Source organism: Notechis scutatus, chromosome 3 (genome assembly GCF_049901735.1).
Source record: "Notechis scutatus isolate UNSWTSFEM ecotype Mainland chromosome 3, rNotScu1.2, whole genome shotgun sequence".
Lineage (NCBI taxonomy): Eukaryota > Metazoa > Chordata > Lepidosauria > Squamata > Elapidae > Notechis > Notechis scutatus.
Genome location: NC_142011.1, coordinates 3,715,498 through 3,741,860, shown reverse-complemented (window position 1 = coordinate 3,741,860; position 26,363 = coordinate 3,715,498). Strand labels below are relative to the sequence as shown.

General features: G+C 45.0%; 1 protein-coding gene across 2 annotated transcripts in view; it reads right to left on the bottom strand.

The window, feature by feature from the left end:
- The window catches only part of RBCK1 (RANBP2-type and C3HC4-type zinc finger containing 1), a 39,800-nt gene extending 14,812 nt beyond the window's left edge, over positions 1-24,988 (bottom strand). Inside the window, exons 1-8 of one of the 2 annotated variants that reach the window (XM_087962353.1) lie at positions 24,890-24,988; positions 12,633-12,819; positions 11,332-11,439; positions 9,264-9,312; positions 7,686-7,830; positions 4,031-4,124; positions 1,843-2,041; positions 419-570 (exon numbers count right to left, since the gene is read on the bottom strand). In XM_087962353.1, coding sequence (XP_087818479.1) covers positions 419-570; positions 1,843-2,041; positions 4,031-4,124; positions 7,686-7,830; positions 9,264-9,285 — 612 coding nt within the window. In that variant the 5' untranslated portion in view covers positions 9,286-9,312; positions 11,332-11,439; positions 12,633-12,819; positions 24,890-24,988. Of the gene's footprint in view, positions 1-418; positions 571-1,842; positions 2,042-4,030; positions 4,125-7,685; positions 7,831-9,263; positions 9,313-11,331; positions 11,440-11,988; positions 12,025-12,632; positions 12,820-24,889 lie in introns of those variants that run through there. The other variant, XM_087962354.1, reaches the window with a different exon arrangement.
- Positions 24,989-26,363: the final 1,375 nt, after the last annotated feature.

Sequence of the window (26,363 nt, the reverse complement as noted above, 5' to 3'; positions counted from 1 at the left end):
CCTCAACGGGGGCGGGGGGGAGAATATGACCCCACTAATCTCTTGTTGATACCACCGTCCTCTCAGCAGTTCCGAGAAGGCTCCACACCCATTTGCATTATTCAGGAGACCCTGAAGACACAGATGAACCTCCAGGTGGCCTCAAGGACCCCTCTAAAAGGATGCAAATGACCAGCTGTCTGCAAGGAGTATAAAACCTTCCACCCTCCCAACTGTTCATTCAAAGCTGAGGAAGCTTCTCGGATGAGAAGCAAAACCTCTTCAAGGAAAAACAAAGAAAGTCCAGCTGCCTCTTGAAAAAGCTCCTTTGGGACAACTATGACTGGAGGACGGAGAAGCTCCATAGATATTTGGCCCCTTGCGTCGATCTCTCACCTCCTTCATCTCTACACCGCCCACTTTCTCGGAAGTCTCCTACCTTCGGGGGCTCCACCGGGAGCGTCAATCCAGGGCCGCTGCCCTCTTCGTGCGTGTCCAAGATCAGGGAGGGCTCCGTTGGCGTCGAGATGCCCGAAGAGCCCGAGTCCCCAGTTCCCCGAGGCACCAGGACTCCTTCCGTAATGCCTAACTCTGACAACAACACACAAAGGAGAAAGCAAAGATGTCACTGGGTGGGTTTAGATCAGGGGTGTCCAACCTTGGCAACTTTAAGACTTGTGGACTTCAACTCCCAGAATTCCTCAGCCAGCAAAGCTGGCTGAGGAATTCTGGGAGTTGAAGTCCACAAGTCTTAAAGTTGCCAAGGTTGGACACACCTGGTTTAGATGATTTAAAATGTCATGGTGCTTCACCGTTTCAAAAGTACAGATGCAGGAGGTCCTCGAATTACAACCATTCATTTAAGTTCATTTGAGTGGTGTGGCGGCCTAGAGGTAGAACTCTCGCCCCGCAATCAGGAGGCTGTGAGTTCAATCTAGAGGCAGATATTTCTCTTTGTCTGGACACGTTGAGACTATATCTGCTGAACAAAACTCCACACTGGTGACAGGAAGGGCATCCGGCCAGTAAAACGCTCTGCCCAGACTCCACCCTGATGCAAGGAATTAGGGGGTCGTTAAAAGAGGACGATTTAGTGACCGTTCGAAGTTCATGGCACTTGGAAAAGATGGCTTACGACCGTTTTTCACCTTTCCGACATTCCCGCGAACACCCGATCAAAAAATTCGGACACTTGGCAACTGTCTTGCATTTATGACGGTTGTAGCGGTCATGTTTCGTGACCTTCTGACAACATCAATGGGGGAAGCCAGATAATACAATCAGTGCCCGACAAATCCACCCCCCCTTCAAATCATAGGTCTCTAGCCGCATCTCTCAGAGAAAATAAAATTGATTTATTAGAAGTGGCCATGTTGGTGTTAGCTGGATGCAGCCGACACTAAAATACATCAATCATTTCCCCCTTGACCCTGGCCTTCCCCCAACCCCCTGGATATATATTTTCCAATGGGACACTTCCATAGCCAAGAGTCATCAATCATGCTCTCCAGTAATAATCTTGCGTGCCAACAGCTTCGGCTGCCTAGCAGTTATCTGAAGCATTTCAGGAATGCACTGTCTTCCAGCACTCCCTTTTTCTGGCAGCTAAAAAGACCAAAGGAGTATTATTTTTTTTTAGTTGACAACCAGGTTACTACCAGTAACTTAATAACTACAATCATTCACTTAACGAATGTGGCATGAAAAGTCGTAAAACTGGGGCAAACCTCACTGAATACAACGTCTCCCTTAGCCACATCAATTCTGGGCTCCATTGCGGTTGTTAAGTAGGGGGCTACCTGTCTAGATGGTCCTTGAATGACCCCCGGCCACCCCTTCCGGTGCCACTTCGGACCAGCTCACCTTCCAGCTGCCTGCGTTCGTGGTCCAACTCCACCGTTTCTTTGTCCAGCTTCTTGGCCTTGGCGGACATCAAATAGAGGTAGGCCTGGTCTCCGTCCCTCTGGATACCTTGGTAGTGGAGGGTCTCGTGGTCCTGTGGAAGCCTCCGTCCCACCACCCACTTCTGGATGCTGGGTGGGAAACCATAATGGAGGTGCATCTGTTCAGCAGACAAAAGGCAGCTGTCAGGAACCTTCTAGAATAGAATAGAATGACATGGGAAGGGACCTTGGAGGTCTTCTAGTCCGCTCCCCTGCTGTGATGACCCAAGGGGGCAAACCAAGTCACAAAAATAGGTAAAGTCCCTTTAATGCCTCCAACTTGGCCCTCAATGTCCAGTTATCATCGGCTGGAGAGAAAAAAATCTCCCAAAAACAGTTTTCAAAGGAAAGAAATTCTGTCCGAGCTCAACGTGCATATAAATTATAAATAAAAACCAACACAAACCACGTTGCAGCAATTAACGAGACAGGGCAGGATAAGGGATTGAGGACGTCAAAAGAGAATGAAACACACACGCTTGGGGAGGACGCCAGATAAGACTTGGACAAACCAGAATAATTTCACGCTTTGCTTCCAGCAACTTTGCCGTGCGCGGTTTGCCCTTTTAAACAGTCTTCCCAGCTGCAGCCCATGAAGGGGATCAGGGCCCTTTCCTCCCCCCGTAAACCACACAACTCACATTGCTCCCTTCTCCGTTCCTCCCTGCGTGCCCTAGGATGAAGAGGGGGTGGGCCTGGGTCTTCCTCTGAACGCCCAGCCGGACTGTGCCCTTCCCCAGTTTCCTCCACAGCCACCGGAGCCACACACCCCACTCCCTGCCAGCTGTTCCACCTCCCCCTCGGAACCGGATTCCAAACAGGGGCATGACACCTGCTCCAGCAGGAGAACGGATACCATCTCAGGTAAGTGACTGTCTAGCCTCTTCTTAAAAGCCTCCAGGGATGGACCGAAAGATGCTTTTATTTTCGTTTTTTTTTCCATGAGGCAACTGGACTTTCTGGTTTTTCTCCGAAGACGTTTCGCTTCTCATCCCAGAAGCTTCTCCAGCTCTGACTTGGATGGAGGAGATATGGAAGGAGTTCGTTCAGTCAGCGCTGATGAAGCTTCTGGGACGAGAAGCGAAACGTCTTCAAAGAAAAAACAGAAAGTCCAGTTGCCTCTTGGAAAAAAAACGAAAATAAAAGCACCTTTGGAACAATCGTGACCTTTGGATGACTGAGAATCTCCACAGACGCCTCCAGTGTTGGAGCATCCACAACTTCTGGTGGCAAGCTGTTCCGTTGGTTAATCGTCCTCACTGTTAGGAAGTTTCTCCTTAATTCCAGATGGCTTCTCTCCTTAAGATTATTTTCCATCCGTTGTTTCTTGTTCTGCCTTCAGTTCAGGTATTTTTGAGAATAAATTGACCCCCTCCTCTTTATGGCAAAGCCTCTCAAATACTGGAATAATGCCATCATGTCACCCCTAATTCTTTCTTTCCTTAAACTAGCCAAACCCAAATCCTGCAGCCGTTCTTCGTATGTTTTAATCCCCAGGCCTTTGATCCTCTTAGTTGCTCTTCTCTGCACTTTTTCCAGAGCCTCAACCTCTTTTTTTTTTGTACTATAGTGACCAAAATTAGTTACAGTACTCCAGGTGCGGCCTTACTAAGGATTTGTAAAGCGGTACTAATACTTCGTGCGATTTGGATTCTATGCCTCTGTTTTTGCAAACCTTGGATTGCATTAACTTTTTTCGGCTGGCTCATGTTTAAGTGGTCCATTAGGACTCCCAAGTTCCCTCTCGGAGTTTCTCCATCGTTGCCGTGGCAAAAACCTGGACTGAAAACCCTGACTCCTCTTGAAAATGGACAGGATGCAGAATACCACGGTGACATCTTCCTAGGAGAAGAGAGCTGGAAGGGGACCTTGGAGGTCTTCTAGTCCAGTCAAGCAGGAGAACCTATACAGATTTAGATAAGTGACTGTCTAGACTTTTCTTAAAAACATCCAGCGATGGAGCACCCACCAATTTCTGGAGGCAAGCTGTTCCACTGGTTAACTGTCCTTCAGGAAGCTTCTGCTAAATTCCAGGTGGCTGGAGTCCTCCAAGATCACCCAACTTTTGCCCCAAATCTGCCTAGACAGGATCTCTTGACGGTTCATACCATGTCTTTGAGGGAAGCCATAGTCATGGAAGGCTGGACCTTCAGAAAGATAGGGGTGGTGACCATCTGGGCATCTTCCACGCCCACCCAGATCCTAGAAGAAAGGAGAGGCATCATGAGAAGTTTCCCTCGCCAGGTCTGACTCCAAAACTCATCCCTTCTTCTTCTCCACGGTTCTCTTAACCTCTGACTTATTCATACTACCAAGGTCAGAGGTCCTCATTGTTGTGGCCCGCCAGGAGCCAACAGAGCTGGCAGGAGACTCAGACAGTGAGGAGGTTGGGGAGGAACATGGGCCAGTCCTGGAGTCTGGGGAAGGCTCTGATGAGTGGTCTGTGTTGGAGGCAGAAATGGGGCCAGGGCCCTCTGACAGTTATCAGCTGCCTTCGGAGTCGGAGATCGGTGGGGAAGAAGAATAGCTGGAGCCTGTTCCCAGTGTGCTCATGCACAGAGCTGCCAGATGAAGGGAACAGCTAAGGAACAAGGGTCAACTCGGGAGTAAAGGCTCAGGTGGACGGTGAATAACCCCCCCCCCCCAGGGAATAAAAGAGGAGAGAAAGGGGAGTGGGGTTTTCAGGAGACAATTAGTTCAATTCATTAGGGTGAAGATCTGGGCCTGACTTCTTGCCAAGTCATTGTTGCTACAGTGTGGCGTTTGGAAGCTATCGGCCTGGCAACTCTCCCAGCCTGATCAAGGTCTGGGGTTGTGAAATCTCATGAAAGACTATTTGCCGGGACTTTGCTCAAGTGGAATTCCCTAGAACCTAAATAAAAAAGGGTTTTATCGGGACAAGGAGTCGGTTTCATGTTCTTGGAAGACTTGCAGCCCGAAGCTGAGTCATGATGTCCAGGACATCTTAAGAGAATACTAATCCAGACATTGGATTTAAAAACCAGTAAATATTTTTGTTGGGGATTTTGCCCGAAACTTACCGTCAAGGAAATGCATATTTAATTATACATTAACTGCAGCTAGAATTGCATTTGCACAAAATTGGGAAAGTGATGAGATCCCTACAGATGAGAATGTGATTAGGAAAATATTAGAATGTGCGGAAATGAACAGATTAACGCTTGCTATAAAAAGGAGAAAGGACAAACGGAATATTATATGACATGGGAGCTATTTTATGGATGGTTGGAGAATAAAAATAGAAGTGAGAAATAAATGGAGATTAGTGAAATAAAGAATATATGTTAAGATAGAGATGTAAACATTATGATGATTATTAATATGATCATTAAGATTATACCTAATATATTATATTTTCATTAGAAGATACGTTAGGAGGGAGAAATAAATCTTCTATCTTCTTCTTTCTTATATATATATAAAAGTGAAATACCCCTCATGCATCATCACAAAATTTCCAGAACTGTAAAGCCTACAAACTTGAAATTTGGCTCGTATGTACCTCTTGGCTTCTAGATGCTAAGAAAGGATTTTTCCAAATGACCACCAGAGCATTTAGAGTATTTCCCATATTATTATTATTATTAACACGCTCTGATGCTAAGGAGTTCTACTCCCCCTCCCCACCTGAAAAGAAATCTCTTCCAAATGCAAAACACAAGCAGAGGAGAGGAGTTTCAGTTTCAGAGCACCAAGCAGCTTTAATACAGAACAGTTGAGCTAAGCCACGCCCAGGCTCCTTGCTGTCTCCTTCTTGCTCACCCAGCAAATACTGTTTCAGTTTCCAAACAGCCCTCAACTCTCTCACACACTGACAGGACGCTAGCCAGATGAATACCGATGGATGCTGGTAAGCAGAGGAAGAATTTTTTCCCCCTTATTTTCCTCCCCAAAAACTAAGTCCGACAACGTAGTTTCGTAGCGAAGCACGGGTATCCAGCTGGTAGAGTTATAATGCTGATTATTTATATTGTAAGGTTAGAGAATTATCACCAATGTAACGAATACCATAAATGTTGATTGTAAAAGCACAGAGACGTTTGCACCCAGACGACATGCTGCTTAATGGAAGATGATACATTCAAGTTTTAAAAAAAAAAAAAAAACTTACCAAAAATAATATAGTGTATATATAGCAACACTGTATAGTGCAGTGTTGGTGCGGTGTCGGGGGGGGGCTTTCGGTTCAAAGTGTGGAGTGTGAAGGATGTGTGTTTTGTGTTTATTTTCATGGTCATGATGTGCCCTGAAAATGGTCTTTGATTTCGTTGGACGAGGTGCAAGGACAGTAAAGTAAGGTAAACAAACAAAAAAAGAGAATACGAATCCAGAAATCAGGACCTCACCATGCCAAGTGATACAAAGATGAAGTCATTTTAAAGTCAAACTTGGCTCCTGATGGACGCATCTCGTACACAGGTAGTCCTCAACTTATGGCCACAATTGAGGCCCAAACCTCCCTTGTTAAGCAAGACAGTTGTGAAGCGAGTTTTGCCCCATTTAAAGACCTTTCCGGCCACACTTGCAAACGGAATCACTGCCGTTGATAACTTAGTAAGTGAATCGGGGGGGATTCCCTATTGACTTTGATCTGGGGGTCACAAAGAGAGGATCTCATGACCTTGGGACACAGACCACAGTCATAACTTATGAGTCGGTGTCTGAATTTGGATCACGTGACTACAGGAACACTGCAACCGTGGTTAAGTGTGAAAAGCGGTCACAAAGTCGCTTTTTTTTTTTTCAGCACCGTTCCATCGGTCACTAAAACAAAGGGTTGTTAAATTGAGGACTGCCTGTATAGAATAATAAAGCAACATTCCTGGAATCCTTACCAAGTTTCTCGGCCTGGCCTACTTAGAAGGGCTGGTAGTCACAAAGTAAAAAAAAAATTGGTTTCTTGCCTCAAAACGACGGGAAGCCCAACGCTGAGGATGCCACAGAGGCTTTAGAAGCCACAGACAGGATTTCCCGTCCCCTCCCCGATTTTCAAATTTTATAGGGTCTTCTAGGCCAACTTTTGGACCTCAGGGACCACCAAAATCATTTTAAATCCTGCGGAGCAGAGACCCTGGAAAAATCCCCCAAAAATGTCTGCAGGAAAATCCCCCACCCCGTTTTCCTACCGATCGATTGATCTTTATTTGGGATCGCAGGATACCGTCTCCAGCTCCGTTTTCAGGGGGAGAGAGAGAGACTTTTGGCTTCATGCAAGGAAAGCAGCAGAAGCCGCAGAAGTTTTTCTTTCTCTCCCCCCAAACTCCGCCAGGAATGAGTCTTTCCCAGCACAGCCTCTTGGAGCAGGAGGCCTTCCAGGGTCCCAAAGGCTCATTCCTGGCGGAGTTTGGGGGAGAGAAAGAAAGACTTCTGCTGCTTTCCTTGCATGCAGCCAAAAGGAGAAGAAGAAAGAGGTAGAAAGTAGCAGCCCAGTGGCCAGGTGAGGCGTGTGGGGCAAGTTCTCCCTCTTCGTCCTTTCCCCCCTCCCCTCCTACCTCGTGTTGTTTGCAATGCAAGCGACGCAAGCCTTGTGTTCCCACGGGCCATGTGGGCGGCGCAGCCATGTGTTCCCGCCCAGCCTGGATTAATTGCTTTGGGAGGGAAAACATTTCTCTGCAGGCCACCAAAATTTTCTCGCAAACCACCAGTGGTCCCTGGCCCACAGGTTGGCAACCCCTGTTCTAGGAGAATCCAGCTGTCTTTTAAGATTCGCATCCAGGACCGCATCGCCTCCCCTGGCATCACCTAATGTCGTGCTCCGGATAGGCGTCTCGTTCCAGCTGCACCTTGACAGGGACGCGCCGCTCGGCTAGCCAGACGGCGCAACGCTGGGCGACCTCTTCCTCCCCGTCTCGGATTGCCTCCGCCAGCCGAAGGGCTTGCTGCTCCGCTGAGGGAGAGAGCAGGAGGAGACAATTGGGCTATGGAACTCCTCGCCACATGACACTGCTTTGCCCCCTGGGAGGCATTTCCCGAGGGCAGGGGCGGATCTCAGCGTCTCAAGCTCCATTAAGGCAAGTGCCAACCCTGAGGTCTCTGTCGTCGTGCCCGTTCTGTGTTGGGGAGGGAAAGGCAGTTTGGGGGCCACTGGGCTAGGGGACTGTGGCTCTGGACCTCCCCCTGGCATGGAAGCTGATGGGTGACTTTGGATCAAAAGAACCAGGAGATGGGGAGTTCTAGTTGGAGGGAGGGAGGAAAAGAGAGAGGATGGGAGGGAGGGAGGGAGGGGGGGGAGGGGAGAGGGAGAGGGAGAGGAGAGAGAGAGAGAGAGAGAGAGAGAGAGAGAGAAAAGGGAGGGAGGAAGCAAGGGAGGGAGGGAGAAGAAAATGAATGAATAAATGAATGAATGAGTCAGGAAGGAAGGAAGAAGGGAGGGAGGGAGGAAGCAAGGAAGGAAGGAAAGAATGAAAGAAACAAAGAAAAAGGGAGGGAGGAAGGAAGGAAGGAAGGAAGGAAGGAAGGAAGGAAGGAAGGAAGAAGGAAGGAAGGAAGGAAGGAAGGAAGGAAGGAAGGAAGGAAGGAAGGAACAAGGGAGGGAGGGAGAAGAAAATGAATGAATAAATGAATGAATGAGTCAGGAAGGAAGGAAGAAGGGAGGGAGGAAGGAAGCAAGGAAGGAAGGAAGAATGAAAGAAACAAAGAAAAGGGAGGGGGAGGGAAGGAAGGAAGGATGGAACAAGGGAGGGAGGGAGAAGAAAATGAATGAATAAATGAATGAATGAGGCAGGAAGGAAGGAATGGAGGGAGGAAGCAAGGAGGGAAAGAATGAAAGAAACAAAGAAAGGGAGGGAGGAGGAAGGAAGGAAGGAAGGAAGGAAGGAAGGAAGGAAGGAAGGAAGGAAGGAGGGGGAGGGAGGGAGGGAGGGAGGGAGGGAGGAAGGAAGGAAGGAAGGAAGGAAGGAAGGAAGGAAGGAAGGAAGGAAGGAAGGAAGGATGTTCATAACCTGTCCAGGTAGGAGTTAAGACTAGGAGTTAAGGCTCAAAGAAAAAAACACACACCCAATTTAGATGCTTTTAAAGGATGGACTTTATTGCCCCATGGGAAGAAAGACCCCTAAGACAGAGACCTTATTTCTAGCCCTGATGATGTTACCTAGTTGGGTCATGAAACGTCTGCATGAAAAGAAGCAAACTCCCAGAGTTCCAAGGACCCCTCATGTCAACTCTGAGCTACAGATCTTCTCCTTTATTATTATTATTATCATTTCTGCTCTGGTTCAGGCAAGGGGCACCCAGAAGACCCCACCCCCAGGGCCATCTCTGCTTCCGTTGCACGCCCCTCCCCACCGCTGGGAGGCCCACCCCATTCCCCTGCAAACTCACCTTTCCTTATTGCCTCCTCCATCGGCCACACGCTCAGCCACGCGGACTCCTGACCCAAAGAGAAGGAGGAGCCGTGAGGAGGAGCAGGACTGACCCAACCCTAACCCCATCCTCATGAACAACAAGGCTTTCCAGGTCCAATTTCAGCACCAGGCACTCCATCACTGGAGGCTTTTAAGAAGAGTTTGGTCACCCAGGGGTCCGGAATGGTATAGGAGCTCCTGTTTGAGCAGGGAGTTGGGCTAGAAGACCTCCCAAGTCCCCTCCAACTCTCTGTTTCTCAATCTTGGCAACTTTAAGATGGGTGGACTTCAAGTCCCAGAATTCTCCAAGAGCAAAGCTGGCTGGGGAATTCTGGGACTTGGTCCACCTATCCTAAAGTTGCCTAGGTTAGAAACCCTAACCCTACCCTATCCTAACTTCCCTTCTCTTACCCTACCAAACCCTACCTTACCCTACCCTACCTTACTCTATACTACCCTACCCTACCCAACCCATCCAACCGTACTTACCCTACCCAACCCTACCCTACCCTACCTTACCCTACCCAACTCCATCCAACCCTACCCTACCTTACCCTACCCAACCTTACTCTACACTACCCTACCCAACCCATCCAACCCTACTTACCCTACCCAACCCTACCCTACCCAGCCCTACTTACCCTACCCAACCCTACCTTACCCTACCCAACTCCATCTAGCCCTACCCTACCTTACCCTACCCTACCTTACTCTACACTACCCTACCCTACCCAACCCATCCAACCCTACCCACCCTACCCAACCCTATCCACCCTACCCAACCCTACTTACCCTACCCTACCCAACCCTATCTTAACCTACCCTATACAACCCTACCCAACCCTACCCTACCCTATACAACCTACCCTACCCAACCCAACTCTATCTTACCCTACCCTATACAGCCCTACCCAAGCCTACCCTACCCTATACAACCATACCCTACCCTATCTTACCCTACCCTACCTTACCCCACCCAATCCTATCTTACCCTACCCTATACAACCCTATCCTATACAACCCTACCCTACCTTACCCTACCCAACCTTACTCTACACTACCCTACCCAACCCATCCAACCCTACTCACCCTACCCAACCCTACCCTACCTTACCCTACCCAACTCCATCCAGCCCTACCCTACCCTACCTTACCCTACCCTACCTTACTCTACACTACACTACCCTACACTACCCAACCCATCCAACACTACCCACCCTACCCAACCCTACCCTACTCACCTCTACCCTACCCTATCTTACCCCTACCCTACCTCACCCAACCCTATCTTACCCTACCCTATACAACCCTATCCTATACAACCCTACCCAACCCTACCCTACTCACCCTACCCAACCCTACCCAACCCTATCTTACCCTACCCTACCCAACCCTATCTTAACCTACCCTATACAACCTACCCTACCCAACCCAACTCTATCTTACCCTACCCTATACAACCCTACCCAAGCCTACCCTATACAACCATACCCTACCCTTTCTTACCCTACCCTACCTCACCCAATCCTATCTTACCCTACCCTATACAACCCTATCCTATACAACCCTACCCTACCTTACCCTACCTAACCCTAACTCACCCTACCCTATACCACCCTACCCAACTGTACCCTACTTTTCCCTACCCAACCCTACCTTACCCTACTCTATACAATCCTACCCTACAGAAACCTACCTAACCCAACCCAACCCTATCTTACCCTACCCTATACAACCATACCCTACCCTATCTTACCCTACCCTACCTCACCCCACCCAACCCTACCTTGCCCTACCCAACCCTACCTTACCCTACTCTATACAATCCTACCCTACAGAAACCTACCTAACCCAACCCAACCCTACCTTACCCTACCCTATACAACCTTATCCTACGCAATCCTACCTTACCCTTCCCTGCTTACCCAACCCTTCCCTTCCCTACCCTACATTATCCTATCCTACCCTGCAATTTAGGGCAAGAGGTACCTTTTCTGCTTGGGGCAGGAACCCCAATAAAAGCCCCCTCAAGGGAACAGCCTCACCTGCTCTGTGGGTCTCTACTTCCCCAGCTGACCCAAAGCTGCTTCCGACATTGAAGGAGAATCTCTTCCCTCCAGTAACGTCAATCCAGGTTTCCGCTTCTCTGCGTTCTGATAGAGAAGAAAAACCCACCATGACTTTGCTCCTGGACAACTTTCCGGTGTTCCTCGACTTATGACACATAAAAGTGCCCAAAATTACAGTTGTACATCGTAAGTCAAAGACTGTAAGCCAGTCATTAAGGGAGTCATCACATGACCACAGGTCATAAACGGGCCCTAGCTGCCCACTTTTTGCCTTTAGAGGGTCTATTACAGCTAGTCCTCGATTTACGACCACAATCGAGCCCAACATTTCCACTGCTGAGCCATTAAGAGAGTTTTGTCCCATTCTACGCCCTTCCTTGCCACAGTCGTTAAGCGAATCCCTGCCACTGTGAAGCCGCTAACAGGGTTGTTACGTGAATCCCGCTTCCCCGTCGACTTTACAGGGCAGATGGTCGCAAAAGGGGATCACATGACCCCAGGACATGCAACTGTCATAAGTACATGCCAGTGGCCAAGCCTCTGAACTCTGATCATGGGACCACGGCGAGGCTGCCACAGTCGCTAAACGGTCTGCAACAGTCACGAAACACACAGTCGTAAATTCAGGGCTACTTGGGTTTGGTTTCACTGCTCTTCTCTTCACTGTTGTGGCCCGCCAGCAGCCAGCAGAGCTGGTGGTAGACTAGGACAGTGAGGAGGTTGGGGAAGGACATGGGCCAGTCCTGGAGTCTGGGGAAGGCTCGGACGAGGGCTCTGCATCGGAGGCAGAGATGGGGCCAGGGCTGCCCGACAGTTATCAGCTGCCTTCGGAGTCGGAGATCAGTGGGGAAGAAGAACATCTGGAGCCTGTTCCCAGTGTGCACATGCACAGAGCTGCCAGACGAAGGGAACAGCTAAGGAACAAGGGTCGACTCAGGAGTAAAGGCTCAGGTGGATGGTGAATGGCCCCTCCCCTAGGGAATAAAAGAGGAGCAAAAGGGGAGTGGGATTTGCAGGAGACAATTAGTTCATTTCATTAGGGTGAAGATTTGTTCCCGACTCCTTGCCAAGTCATTGCTGCTACAGCATGGCGTTTGGAAGCTATCGGCCTGGCAACTCTCCCAGCCTGATTCACATCTGTGGTTGTGAAATCTCATGAAAGACTGTTGGCCGCGAATTTGCTGGAGAGGAATTTCCTTGAACCTAAATAAAATGGGTTTTATTGGGACGAGGAGTTCGGCTTCGTGATCTTGGGAAGCCTGAGTCAGAACATTTACCTCTTTCTGATGCTCCTAATCCTCCTTTTAAAGACGGTGCCCAGACTTGAACCCAGGATCCGAGGCCGGAAAACCCCCAAGTGAGTTTTACTTCCTCCAACTTGTGACTCTGACGTCCGTCGTTTCAGTCGAAAATGGCATTTTGAGCCCAGACATGACTCAGCTTCAGGCTGGCAAGACTTCCAATCTGCAGGGAGTAGAAACACTGTAATGACCCAGGGGTGGGATGGAAAAGCAGGTGAAGTCCCTTTAATTCCTTCAACTTGGCTTCAAAGCTCCAATTATCATTGACTGGAGAGAAAAAAACTCCCTCACAAACAGTTGCGAAAAGGAAGAAATCCCGTTCAAACTCAAAATACATATAAATTATAAACAGGAAAAAAAAACCACACAAACCCCACTGAAGCAATTAATGAGACAAGGCAGGATAAGGGCTTGAAGACGTCCACAGATATCGAAATACAAACACTGGTAAGGATGCCAGAACTCAGATAAGAACTGAAAGACTAGAATTATTTCACGCTTTGCTTCCAGCACTGGGCCATGTGCAGTTTGTCCTTTTAAACAGTCCTCACAGCTGCAGCCCATGAAGGGGATCAGGGCCCCTTCCTCCCCCGTAGACCACACCATTTATGTTTCTCCCTTATCCGCTCCTCCCTGCGTGCCCGAGGATGAAGAGGGGATGGGCTTCCTGTCCCCTTCCCCAATTTCCTCCACAACCTCCGGAGCCACACTTCCACTCCGTCGGCTGTTCCTCCTCTCCCTCAGAGTCAGACTCCAAATGCTGTGAGACAAATGCTGTGAGAAATCGGGCGCTATTCGACCCCGACACAAGACAGTCCTCAACTTACAAACGTTCATTTAGCGACCGTCCGAAGTTACCACGGCTCTGCGAAAGCATCTTATGACCGTTTGCAGCCATTGCAGCGTGCCGAGGGTCACACACGCTCCAAATTTCAGCAGCTACGTTGTTAAGCAAGTTCGGCCCCGTTTTACCTTTCTGGCCACGGTTGTTAAGCGAATCAGGACATTTGTTCAATTGGTAATACGGTTGTTAAGTGAATCCGGCTCCCTTATTGACCTCGCTCGTCAAGACGGTTGCAAAAGGGGATCGGGTGACTCTAGAACACGGCAATCATCCTAAATACGAGTCCATTTCCAAGGGTCTGAATTTGAATCCCGTGAACATGGGGATGCAAACAACGGTCGTAAGCGTGGAAAAAGGTAATAAGTCATATTTTTCAGGGCCGTTGTAATTTCGAACAGACGCTAAACATAAGTCAAGGACTGCCGGTGTTTCCAGGGCCTGGACCTTTTTTTTTTGAAAGGTCCACAGCACCACAACACAAGTGTGTTTCACACTGTTGGACACAATCCCACCAACTGATTCTTATACTTAGGGATGAATGAAAAAAATATTAATTAAAATTGCTCCCATGGAGAAATGGACATTGCTACAGAACTTTTTCCCATTCAATTAGCAAGAATGAACTTCTGAAAACCAAACGTATCAAAAGGAATCCTTTATTGAGACGAGGCAATTCATGTAGGAGTTCAAAGCAGCATCTAAGGCAGGCTATGTCCAACCACGCCCACGGCCGCATGCGGCCAGGTTGCCTCGTATGCGGCCCAACGCCCACCCCAACCTTCATGAAAGATCCAGCGAGGAGGAGGAGGAGGCAGGCGCGAGGCGGGCGAGGCGAGCAACAGAAAAGGCGGGCAGCCGCAGCCCAAAGTTCCGCCCGCCACCTCCTGCTGTTGCCGCCGCCACCGTCACCGCTGCTGCTTCTGCCCCCCGCCGCTGCTGCTGCTTCTGCCCCGCGCCGCTGCTTCTGCCCCGCCACCGCTGTCGCTGCTGCTGCTTCTGCCCCGCCACCGCTGCCGCCGCTGCATTTGCAGGAGGAGAGGTAGGCGTGAGGCAGGCGAGCTTTCTTCCCCCCTCCCCCCACCCCGCAAAATTTGGCCGGAAAATTAATAAAAAATAAATGATTTGCAGGAGGAGAGGTAGGCGTGAGGCGGGCGAGCTTTCTCCCCCGCAAAATTTGGCGGAAAATTATAAAATAAAAAATAAATAATTTTTAATAAATAATTAATAATTAATAATTATTTTATTTTATTTTATTATTTATTTTATTTTATTTTATTTTATTTTATTTTATTTTATTTTATTTAATTTATTTTATTTATTATTTTATTTTATTTTATTTTATTTTATTTATTATTTTATTTTATTATTTATTTTATTTATTTTATTTTATTTTATTTTATTTTATTTTATTTTATTTTATTATTTTATTTTATTTTATTTTATTTTATTTTATTTTATTTTATTTTATTTTATTTTATTTATTATTTTATTTTATTATTTTATTTTATTATTTTATTTATTATTTAATTTAATTATGTGCGGCCCAAACCAAATTTTCATCTTCTAATGTGGCCCAGGGAAGGTGAAAGGTTGGACACCCCTGATCTAAGGTCTCTCAGGCATGCAGAGATAGATAAGGGAGTTTAGAACCCCTCCCCTTATCTCGATGTGTATTTAGTGGAACAAAAGCCAGTATGTTAATTCCCCCCCACACCCCTTTTGTAGAAACTATCTTTTTCACTGTTTCCCAGGGCATACCTAATTTTCCCCCGCCCCCTTTTCAGAACGAACTTTTCCAGAGGTTCCCAGGACACATCTCACTGTGGAATTTTTATGGTCTTCTCATCTCCTGGCTGTGCCTCTCAGAGGCGATAGGTTCCGGCCACCTGGGTTTCCTCCCTCCATTGTATCATGTGTCAGTTATACAAATTCGATATAAGATGAAATATATTCAGGTTACATCAAGAAAGGATTTCTTTATCAGTCTCCCCCCACCCTTTTCCCTTTGAAGAAATGACAGATACACGGATCTGACACCTATCTTCTTTCTTCTATATATATATATATATATGTGCGAAAATACCACTCACGCATCATCACAAAATCTCCAGAACTTGAAATTTGGCAGGTATGTTCCTCTTGGCTTCTACATGCTCACTAAGAAAGGATTTTTCCAAATGGCCATCAGAGCATTAGTATTTCCTATGTTATTATTATTATTATTTATTATTATTATTAATTATTTATTATTATTATTATTATTATTATTATTATTATTATTATTATTATTATTATTATTATTATTATTAACACGCTCTGATGCTAAGGAGTTCTACTCCCCCTCCCCACCTGGAAAGAAATCTCTTCCAAATGCAAAACACAAGCAGAGGAGATGAGTTTCCGTTTCCGTTTCAGAGCACCAAGCAGCTTTAGTACAGAACAGTTGAGCTAAGCCACACCCAGGCTCCTTGCTGTCTCCTTCTTGCTCACCCAGCAAATACTGTTTCAGTTTCCAAACAGCCCTCAACTCTCTCACCCACTGACAGGACGCTAGCCAGATGAATACCGATGAATGCTGGTAGGCAGGGGCAGAATTTTCCCCCCTTATTTTCCTCCCAAAAAAAACTAAGCCCGATCACATAGTTTCTTAGCGAAGCACGGGTATCCAGCTAGTTAATGATAAACTCTTTTTATATTTTATTTTTATTTTTTGAAAGCTGTCCTCGACTTACAACAGTTCATTTAGTGACCATTCAAACTTACCACGGGCACTGAAATAAGTGACCAGTGACTGTTTTTCACTCTTACGACCGTTGCTGCATCCCCATGATTAACATTCAGATGCTTGGAAACTGGTTCATAGTTATGACTGTCGCATTCCTGGGGTCATGTGATCCCCAGAAAAGTCAATGGGGGAAATCCTGGTTCCCTTAACAACCAGGTTACTAATTTAACCAATACAACAATTCACTTAACAACGGTGGCAAGAAAAGTCGTAAAACGGGGCAAAGTCACTCGGCAAATGTTTCACTTAGCAACATAGATTTTGGGCTCAATTGTGGTCTTAATTACAGGGCTACCTGTAGTTAGTGAAAGGTCCTATACACCTTCTCTAAATAAATACAAGATAAATACAATCAATGGCAAACCGAGGTTTCCAAGCCAACAGCTTGTTCAGAGAACAGAGTTTAAATTCCAGCTAAAACTGAAAAACACAAAACTCCGGATGCAAATGTAGAGTTACACTCAGGAAGAGTTTGTGCCGTTTTGCCTTGTGCAAAAAAATGGAGGCCTTTCCCCTTTTCCATCAGTTTCATTTTTAAAGATCCAACTCTCCCCCCCCCCAAAATATATATATATATATATATACACTGAGTTTACAGTCAAGTATGGGCTCTTTTCTTGCACTGTTTGCAAGTGCTGAGTAAAGAATCAACAGTTGTACCAGGAAATGTAACGGAAGAAAAACCACACCCCAATTAGGGAACTGAGAAAAAAAGCCCAGAAGTTTTATTTCATAAACGCAAAGTTCATAAAGCACAAGGAATTGACACCGTTTAGACCCCATGCGAAAGAGACGATTAAAAAAAAAGCTAACACTGGACAAACAACCAAGCAAAAAACAAGAGAGCTTCATCAAGGAACTATCAGGGAGAAGACGACATCATCGCTAATCCTGCCATTGCAAACATTATTGCATATAAACGGGGGACCCACGCTTCCCTGCACTGATGATGTTACCTAGTTGGGTCATGAAATGTCTGCAAGAAAACAATTATGCTCAGAGAGCAACAAGGACCCCACAGTTCTCCTCCTTCTCCCTCCCTCCCATCCTTTTCTCTCCTGCCTTCCTCCTCTTCCTCCTCCTCCTCTCCACAAACCCCTGATGTTTTAGCACTGACGATGTTCCCTAGTTGGGTCATGAAACGTCTGCAAGAAAACAACCCAGCTTCAGAGAGCCCCAAGGACCCTACATTTCAATTCTGAGCTATAAATACCCTCTTCTACTTGTTCCCACATAGTTTCCCCCTCTTTCGTATTGATGGTTCAGTACCCGAACGTAGCTATTGTTTAATCACAAAAAAACAGGGACTTACACCAGGCAACAATCAAGCAGAAAACAATACCTCAATCAAGGAAGTGCCCAGAAGAAAAACACACCCCACCAACAGTGGCAGGGCAAGCTGGCAGACAGACAGACAGACAGACAGACAGACAGACAGACAGACAGATTGATAGATAGATAGATAGATAGATAGATAGATAGATAGATAGATAGATGATAGATAGATAGATAGATAGATAGATAAAGAGAGAGAGAGAGGTTGATAGAGATAGACAGATAGACAGATAGACAGACAGACAGACAGACAGACAGACAGACAGACAGACAGATAGATGAGAGAGAGAGAGAGAGGTTGATATAGACAGACAGACAGATAGGCAGACAGACAGACAGACAGACAGATAGATAGATGATAGATAGATAGGTAGATAGGTAGATAGACAGAGATAGATAGATAGAGAGAGAGAGAGAGAGAGAGAGGGAGATATAGACAGACAGACAGACAGATAAAGATAGATAGATAGATAGATAGATAGATAGATAGATAGATAGATAGACAGACAGACAAATAGATAAAGAGAGAGGTTGATAGAGATAGACAGACAGACAGACAGACAGACAGATAGATGAGAGAGAGAGAGAGGGAGAGAGACAGACAGAGACAGACAGACAGACAGATAGATAGATAGATAGATAGATAGATAGATAGATAGATAGATAGATAGATAGATAGATAGATAGATAGATAGATAGATAGATAGATAGATAGATAGATAGATAGATATAGATAGATAGATAGATAGATAGATAGAGAGAGAGAGAGAGAGATTGATATAGACAGACAGACAGACAGACAGACAGATGAGTGGATGGAGATTAGATCTAATGATATTCCCTAGTTGGGCCATGAAATGCCTTTCAAGCCAACAACCAATCTCAAAAAGTGCCAAAGATCCCACAAAAGAAATGGGGATTAACACCAGACAAAGCACCAAGCAGAAAACAAGATCCTGATTCACGAAGCACCAAGAGAAAAAATACACCACCATCAACACCGGTGGGGCAAAGTACCATGTAGAAACATAGCAAATCCCACACTCATTCACACAACAACGTATCCACCAGACAACCACAAGGGAGCACAAAAGACTGCACAAGAGATTTAATCTGCCGGGCATTTTTCCTGCTGATATTTTGCTTTTCCACCGAGAGACCATTTGATGCTTTTCAAAGGATGGGACACCATTTGCTCCCGACATGCCTCAGATCTGGCTCTCATGACTTCATTATGCTACTGATGCAAGTTAACGCACTTCGATTGCACAACGGTGCGTGTAAGCTTCTGCCAGTTGCGTTAGTGCCTAAATGTGTCCAGTCCCATTCCGATATTCTATTCTACTCCAGTCTGGTCTGGTTTAGTCTGTAATCTCCTCTGTTTTACTTTCTTTTATAATCTATTCCAGTGGTTCTCAACCTGTGATCCGTAGACCCCTGGAGACTGTGCTGTCGTTCCACAAAGGCTTGAAAAAAATGTTATGATTTAATCTTGAGTTAAGTCTTGGGTGTCCGTGGCCACAAAAAGTATTTAAAGAGGGTCAGTAGTGAAGAAAAGGTTGAGAATCACTGATCTATCATTTATTTTATATCGTGTTCTGTTCTGTTTTCTACTCTAGTCTACTCTATATTCTATATTCTGTTCCATTCTATTGTCTATTCTGCTCTAGTTCTATTCTATTCTATTATTCTATTCTATTATTTCTCATTCTATTCTGTTCAGTTTCTTATTCTATTCTATTCCTATTTTTTTTCTATTCTATTCCTATTCTATTCTCTATATTTTATGTTCTATTCTATTCTATACTATTCTATTTGTATTCTATTCATTATTCTATTCTATTCTATTATTTCTTATTCTTATTCTATTCTATTCCTATTCCTATTTCTTTTCTATTCTATTCTCTATATTTTATGTTCTATTCTATTCTATAGTATTCTATTTGTATTCTATTCATTATTCTATTCTATTCTATTATTTCTTATTCTATTCTATTCTATTCTATTCCTATTCCTATTTCTTTTCTATTCTATTCCTATTCCTATTTCTTTTCTATTCCTATTCTATTCTCTATATTTTATGTTCTATTCTATTCTATTCTCTTCTCTTCTATTCTATACTATACTATACTATTCTATTTATATTCTATTCATTATTCTATTCTATTCTATTATTTCTTATTCTATTCTATTCCTATTTCTTTTCTATTCTATTCTATTCTCTATATTTTATGTTCTATTCTATTCTATACTATTCTATTTGTATTCTATTCATTATTCTATTCTATTCTATTATTTCTTATTCTATTCTATTCCTATTTCTTTTCTATTCTATTCCTATTCTATTCTCTATATTTTATGTTCTGTTCTATTCTATTCTATTTGTATTTTATTCATTATTCTATTCTATTATTTCTTATTCTATTCTATTTCTATTCGTTCGTTCCTATTCGTTTTATTCTGTTCTCTATATTCTCTTGTGTTCGTTCAATTCTGTTTGTATTTTAATGTTCTATTGTTCTGTTTGATTATTTATTCTATTCTATTCCTATTCCTATTTCTTTTCTTTTCTATTCCTATTCTATTCTCTATATTTTATGTTCTGTTCTGTTCTATTCTATTCTATTTGTATTTTATTCATTATTCTATTCTATTATTTCTTATTCTATTCTATTTCTGTTCCTATTCTATTCACTATTCTATTCTCTATATTTTATGTTCTATTCCTATTCTTTCTCTATTCCGTTTTATCCCTATTCCTGTTCTATTTGTCAACCCTGAAGCCGGCCTCACATACAACACAAGAGCACACAATAGATACAAACTCAAAGTAAACCGCACCAAACTTGATTGCAGGAAATACGACTTCAGCAATAGAGTGGTCAATGTCTGGAATACTCTACCAGACTCTGTAGTTTCTTCCCCAAACCCCAAAAACTTTAACCTTAGACTGTCTCCTATTGACCTCACCCCTTTCCTAAGAGGTCTGTAGGGGGCGTGCATAAGCGCACCAACGTGCCTACCGTCCCTGTCCTATTGTTTCTCTTATTCTTCTTTTATTTTTCTTATATGTACCCATTTCATGTATTCACAACTATGTATACACTTATTCTTATTATCTTGTAAACAATTGGCAAATCAAATAAATAAATAAATAAATAAGGCCATCTTGGGAGCTTTCAGTGCTGCCACACTGGAGCGGAGGGATAGGGAGGTGGGGGATTAGAGATAGCTGGGGCTGTGTAGTCAAAATAAAATGCTTTCCCTTGGGAACCAAGGACGTTCCCACAGGTGGCCAGGAGGAGGAGGGATGTCACCAGACCAGCAGGCAGTCATTTGGGTTGGGGGGAGGGGGGGGGACTTTCACTTTTAATTAGGTGAAAACCAAAGGGGGCTCCCAGAGTTGGTTTCCACCAGATATGCGACAATTTGATATTTCCAATAAAGCTCTTCTTTGAAGAATCTACCTGTCTCGGAGTTCTTGCTTGCAATGGATCTATTTACTTGGAACCCTGACACTAATTCTGTTTCTGTTTCAATTTCTATTTCTATTCTATTTATTCCATTCCATTTCATTCCATATTTTCTATTTTGTTCTATTGTATTCTATTTTATGGTATTCTATTGCATATTTTCTATTTCATTCTATTCTATTCCATTCCATTCCATCATATTGTCTATATTCTAGATTCTATGTTCTATAGTCTATTTTCTTCTGTTCCATTCCATTCTGGGGTTTTTTCATTCTCTATTCTACTCTGCTTTATTCTAGTCTAGTCTATTAGTCTAGTCTCTATTTTATATTCATTCCATTCTATCATCTGTTTTGTTCTATTTCTATTTAATTCCATTCCATGATATTATATATATTCTATATACTATGTTCTATATATTCTATATTCTGTTCCATTCCATTCTATTATCTATTCTATTCCTTTCTATTTATGTATTCATACCCTGCCATTATTATTTTTACAAATGACCCAAAGTGGCGAACCTACCCAACACAACTCCTTCCTATTTTGCCCACAACAACCACCACCCATTATAGTGAGTGTGAACTTGGCAGATGCAACTTCAGCAATTCCTTAATCTTTGCCATTAGTTTAGGACTACAATCCCCATCGCTCCAACTAGAATAACTGTTTGGGGGTTATAGGGCACCCACCCTGGGGTTATTGGGGAGAATTGCTAGGTGAAAACACTTGTACTGAGTTTGGGCAGAAACCAAGAGGGGCAGGTGTTATAAAAACTTTAAAAGTCTATGTAACCGAATGCATCTCAATCTTGGCAGTTTTAGACTTTAACTCCCATAATTGGGGAGTTGAAACCCACCCATTCTAAGCCACCCAAGATTAAGAAACACGCTGTTTTAATGGTGCCTGGTTGTTTTTTAAATTAGTATAATTTTTTGGAGCAAAGACAGAAAGAAAGAAAAAACAAAACATGGCCCAAACAGACTGAATTATTCTCCAGACAACCCAAAAGGCTGGAGGTTTTTTTTAGTTCTGAGTTTTATTGATGTTATGAATGAAAGAATGACTCAATCAATCAGACAGAACCAGGAATGGAGGGAGGGAAGGAGGGAAGGAGGGAAAGAAGGAAGGGAGAGAGAGAGAGAGAAAAAGAACTGTGGGAGAGAAGGAAGGAAGGAAGGAGTGTGGTGGGAGAGAAAGAAGGAGAGAGAAGAAAGAAAGAAAGAAAGAAAGAAAGAAAGAAAGAAAGAAAGAAAGAAAGAAAGAAAGAAAGAAAGAAAGAAAGAAAGAAAGAAAGAAGTGTGGGAGAGAAGGAAAGAGTGTGGGAGAGAAGGAAGGAAGAAGTGTGGGAGAGAAAGGAAGGAAGGAGTGTGGAAGAGAAGAAAGAAAGAAAGAAAGAAAGAAAGAAAGAAAGAAAGAAAGAAAGAAAGAAAGAAAGAAAGAAAGAAAGAAAGAAAGAAAGAAAGAAAGAAAGAAAGAAAGAAAGAAAGAAAGAAAAACCACCAAGCTCAGGGAGCAGCAAGCTGTTCCTTTGTCTGTGTATCCACAAGTCACTCTGGACTCTGCTGAAAAGTCACCAAAAGAAATTAAAATCAGAATAAAAGTTGGGAAAAAGTCCAACCACCTGAAACTCTTGTGTCCAATGAGCAGCAGAAAATCTAGTTTAATGCATTTACCGGACTAAGAACACCCCGCTGGCAAAAAACTAAAAATCATAAATCTAATAAAGAAAATACAAAGCAGTCCTTGATGTACGACCACAATCAAACCCAGAATTGGCGTCGCTAAAGGAGCAATTTGTTAAGCGAGTTTGGCACACACCCCCCACACCCACACCCCATTTCACGGCTTTTCTCGCCCCTTTCGTTAAGTGGATCACTGCCGTTGTTCAACGAGTAACCCGGTCATTAAGCTTCCCCCTTGACCTATCACGCGACCCCTGGAGACACACTGTGGCCATCGTAAGTATGAACCGGTTGTCAAGCCTGCCAAGGTAAACCAGGTAACCATGGGTGAATGCTGAAACGGTCGTCAGTGTGAGCTTTTCAGTGCCACTGTCGACTTCGAATGGTCGCTAAATGAACTGGTGTAAGTCGAGGACTCCCTGTAAATAAAGCTCAACACCCACCCACCCGGATTTAAACTAACTAACCCCCCCCCTCCAGCAGAAGACAAAAGCCAGTCAACAGATGGTTAAACCTGCTTCTATTTGGAGCCCAGAAACTTCGCAGAAGTTAGGAATTACCGTCTTCAAACTTGGCCACTTTAAGATGTGTGGACTTCAGTGTGGGATCTCTAAAAGGAAGGAAGGAAGGAAGGAAGAAGGAAGGAAGGAAGGAAGGAAGGAAGGAAGGAAGGAAGGAAGGAAGGAAGGAAGGAAGGAAGGGAGGGAGGGAAGAAAGAAAAAGAGAAGAAGGAAGAAAGGAGTGTGGGAGAGAAGGAAGGAAGGAAGAAGGAAGGGGAGGGGGGAGGGAGGAAGGAAGGAAGGAAAGAAGAGGAAGGAAGGAAGGAAGGAAAGAAAGGAAGGAAGGAGGAGGTGAGAGAAGGGAAGAGAGAGAGAAAGAAAGAGAGAGAGAGAAAGAGAGAGAGATCTCCAAGAAACCACAAGTCTTAAAGTGGCCAAGTTTGGGCAGAGGAAATTCTCATCAAGACGGGAAGTTCAAATCAAGGCCATCAGGAAGGGGCCCCACAGTGGGCTGGGGACCCCCCCTCCAGACCCCCCTCCCATCATTACAGCAAATCCTACCCCTAAAACTGGACCAGCCTCTGCTTTTTCCGGGGGGAGAGAGAGAAAAGGGATGAAATTCCATGAGGACCAGGCACATGAAACCAACAAATGGAAACGTTAGATAGGGAGTTTTGCAATTGTTCGGGGTTGCAGGTTTGGGAGGTCCCCGGGGACAAGGAGGAGGGTGGGGGAAGTTGGACTAGAATTCAGGGTCTCAACCTTGGCCACTTGAAGACTTGTGGACTTCAACTCCCAGAATTCCTTTAGCCAGTTTTTGCTGGCTGAAGAATTCTGGGAGTTGAAGTCCACAAGTCTTCAAGCGGCCAAGGTTGAGACCCTGACTAGATGGTCATCTACAACAGGGTCTCCAACCTTGGCAACTTTAAGACTTGTGGACTTCAATTCCCAGAATTCCTCAGCCAGCAAAGCTGGCTGAGGAATTCTGGGAATTGAAGTCCACAAGTCTTAAAGTTGCCAAGGTTGGAGACCCCTGATCTACAAGGTCCCTTCCAACTCTGTATCTGTATGGATGGACCCTCCCCGTTCTAGGGTCGAAGTTCATCAGTCGTTCCCCCCCATTCCAGCCCTTCTCTTGCATGCAAGCAGCGGGAGGAGATGTCTATAGCCCCTCTCTGCCTGGGGGAGGGGGAGCTGGGGGAAGGGGGTGCGTGCCAGAGAGGAACTAGCACCGCCCGTCCCCTTGCAAGACACACAAACACATACAAACACACACACACGCACCCACAAAGCCTCTCCTAGGTTGCAACCTGGCGCCCTGGGAAAGCGGGGGGAGGCAGCCAAGCCCCCTTTGGGGAGAGGGGAGGCCCTGGGGGGGATTTTGGTTGGGGAGGGGAGCAGAGATCCCACCCTTCCCCCTCCAGCCCCTCCCCACCCCGAGGCGGCTTGGGCCTCCCCCGCCCCGCCCTGCAAAACTGCTGCCAAAGCTCCGGGAGCGGGCGGGAGGGAGGAACGGGACCCCAGCCCCTTTTCCCGGGTGGGGGAGGGGGGAAGGGGGATTGCAAAGAAGGAGGGAGGGTGGGGCGGGGGGCGTCCCGCAAGACTGACCTCCAGCCCCGGCAGGGAAACCGCTCCGCCGCTTCCAGGAAACCGAAACCAAAGCGGCGGGGAGGAGCAGCAGCAGCGGCAGCAGAAGCGCTGAGCACGCGGCTTCCGCTTCGGAGCCCGGGCAGAGGGAATCCCCGTGACGTCACACGGGGCCGGGTCTTCTCTCCCCCTCCCGCCCCCTTCAGAGACCGACCCCCGCCAGCAGTCCGGAGTGACTCCTCCGCAGCCCAATCCCCGGAAGCGGAGCCGAGCCGGATTAGCGGGGAAGCGAATCTTTCTTTCTTTTTCTTTCTTTCCTTCTTCTCTCTTTCCTCTCTTTCCCTCCTTCCTTCCTTTCTTTTCTTTCCTTTTTCTTTCTTTTCTTCCTTCCTTCCTTTCCTTTCTTTCTTTCTTTCTTTTTCTTCCTTCCTTTCCTTTCCTTTCTTTCTTTCCTTCCTTCCTTTTTCTTTCCTTCCTTCTTTCTCTTCCTTCCTTCCTTCCTTCCTTCCTTCCCTTTCTTTCTTTCCTTCTTTCTTCCTTCTTTCTTTCCTTTCTTTCTTTCCTTTTTTTCTTTCTTTTTCCTTCCTTCCTTCCTTCCTTCCTTTCTTTCCTTCCTTCCTTTCTCTCCTTTCTCTCCTTACTTTCTTTTTTCTTTCCTTTCTTCCTTCTTCCTTTCTTTCCTTTCTTTTTCTTTCTTTCTTTCCTTCCTTTCTTTTTCTTTCTTTTCTTTCTCCTTCGTTTTCCTTCCTTCCTTTCTTTTCTTGCTTCTTCCTTCCTTTCTTTTTTCTTTTCTTTCCTTCCTTTTCCTTCTTTCTTCCTTCCTTCCTTTTTCTTTTCTTCCTTCCTTCCTTTCTCTCCTTTCTTTCCTTACTTTTTCTTTCTTTTCTTTCTTCTTTCCTTCCTTTCTTTTCTTTTTTTTCTTCCTTCCTTTACTTCCTTTTCTTTCTGTTCTTCCTTTCTTTCTTTCTTTCTTTCTTTCTTTCCTTCCTTTTTTTCTTTCTTTCCTTCCTTCTTTTTTTCTTTCTTTCCTTCCTTTCTTTTTCTTTCTTTCTTTCTTTCTCCTTCCTTTGTTTTCCTTCCTTCCTTTCTTTTCTTGCTTCTTCTCTTCTTCCTTTCTTTCTTTCCTTCTTTTTCTTTCCTTTCTTTCTTTTTTCTTTCTTTCTTCCTTCCTTTTTCTTTCTTCTTCCTTCCTTCCTTTCTTTCTCCTTTCTTTCCTTCCTTCCTTCCTTTTCCTTCTTTTCTTTCTTCCTTCCTTCCTTTTCTTTCTTTCCTTTCTTTCTTTCTTTCTTTTCTTTCTTTCTTTCTTTCTTTCTTTCTTTCTTTTCTTTCCCCTTTCTTTCCTTCCTCTCTTCCTTCCTCTCTTCCTTCCTTCCTCATTCCTTCCTTCCTTCCTTTCTTTTCTTTCTTTCTTTCTCTCCCTTCCATTCCTGATTCAACCCTCTCCTGCTGTTCTTTTCGGGGTTGTATCTGTAGGCGGGGTGGAGGAGTCTCCACT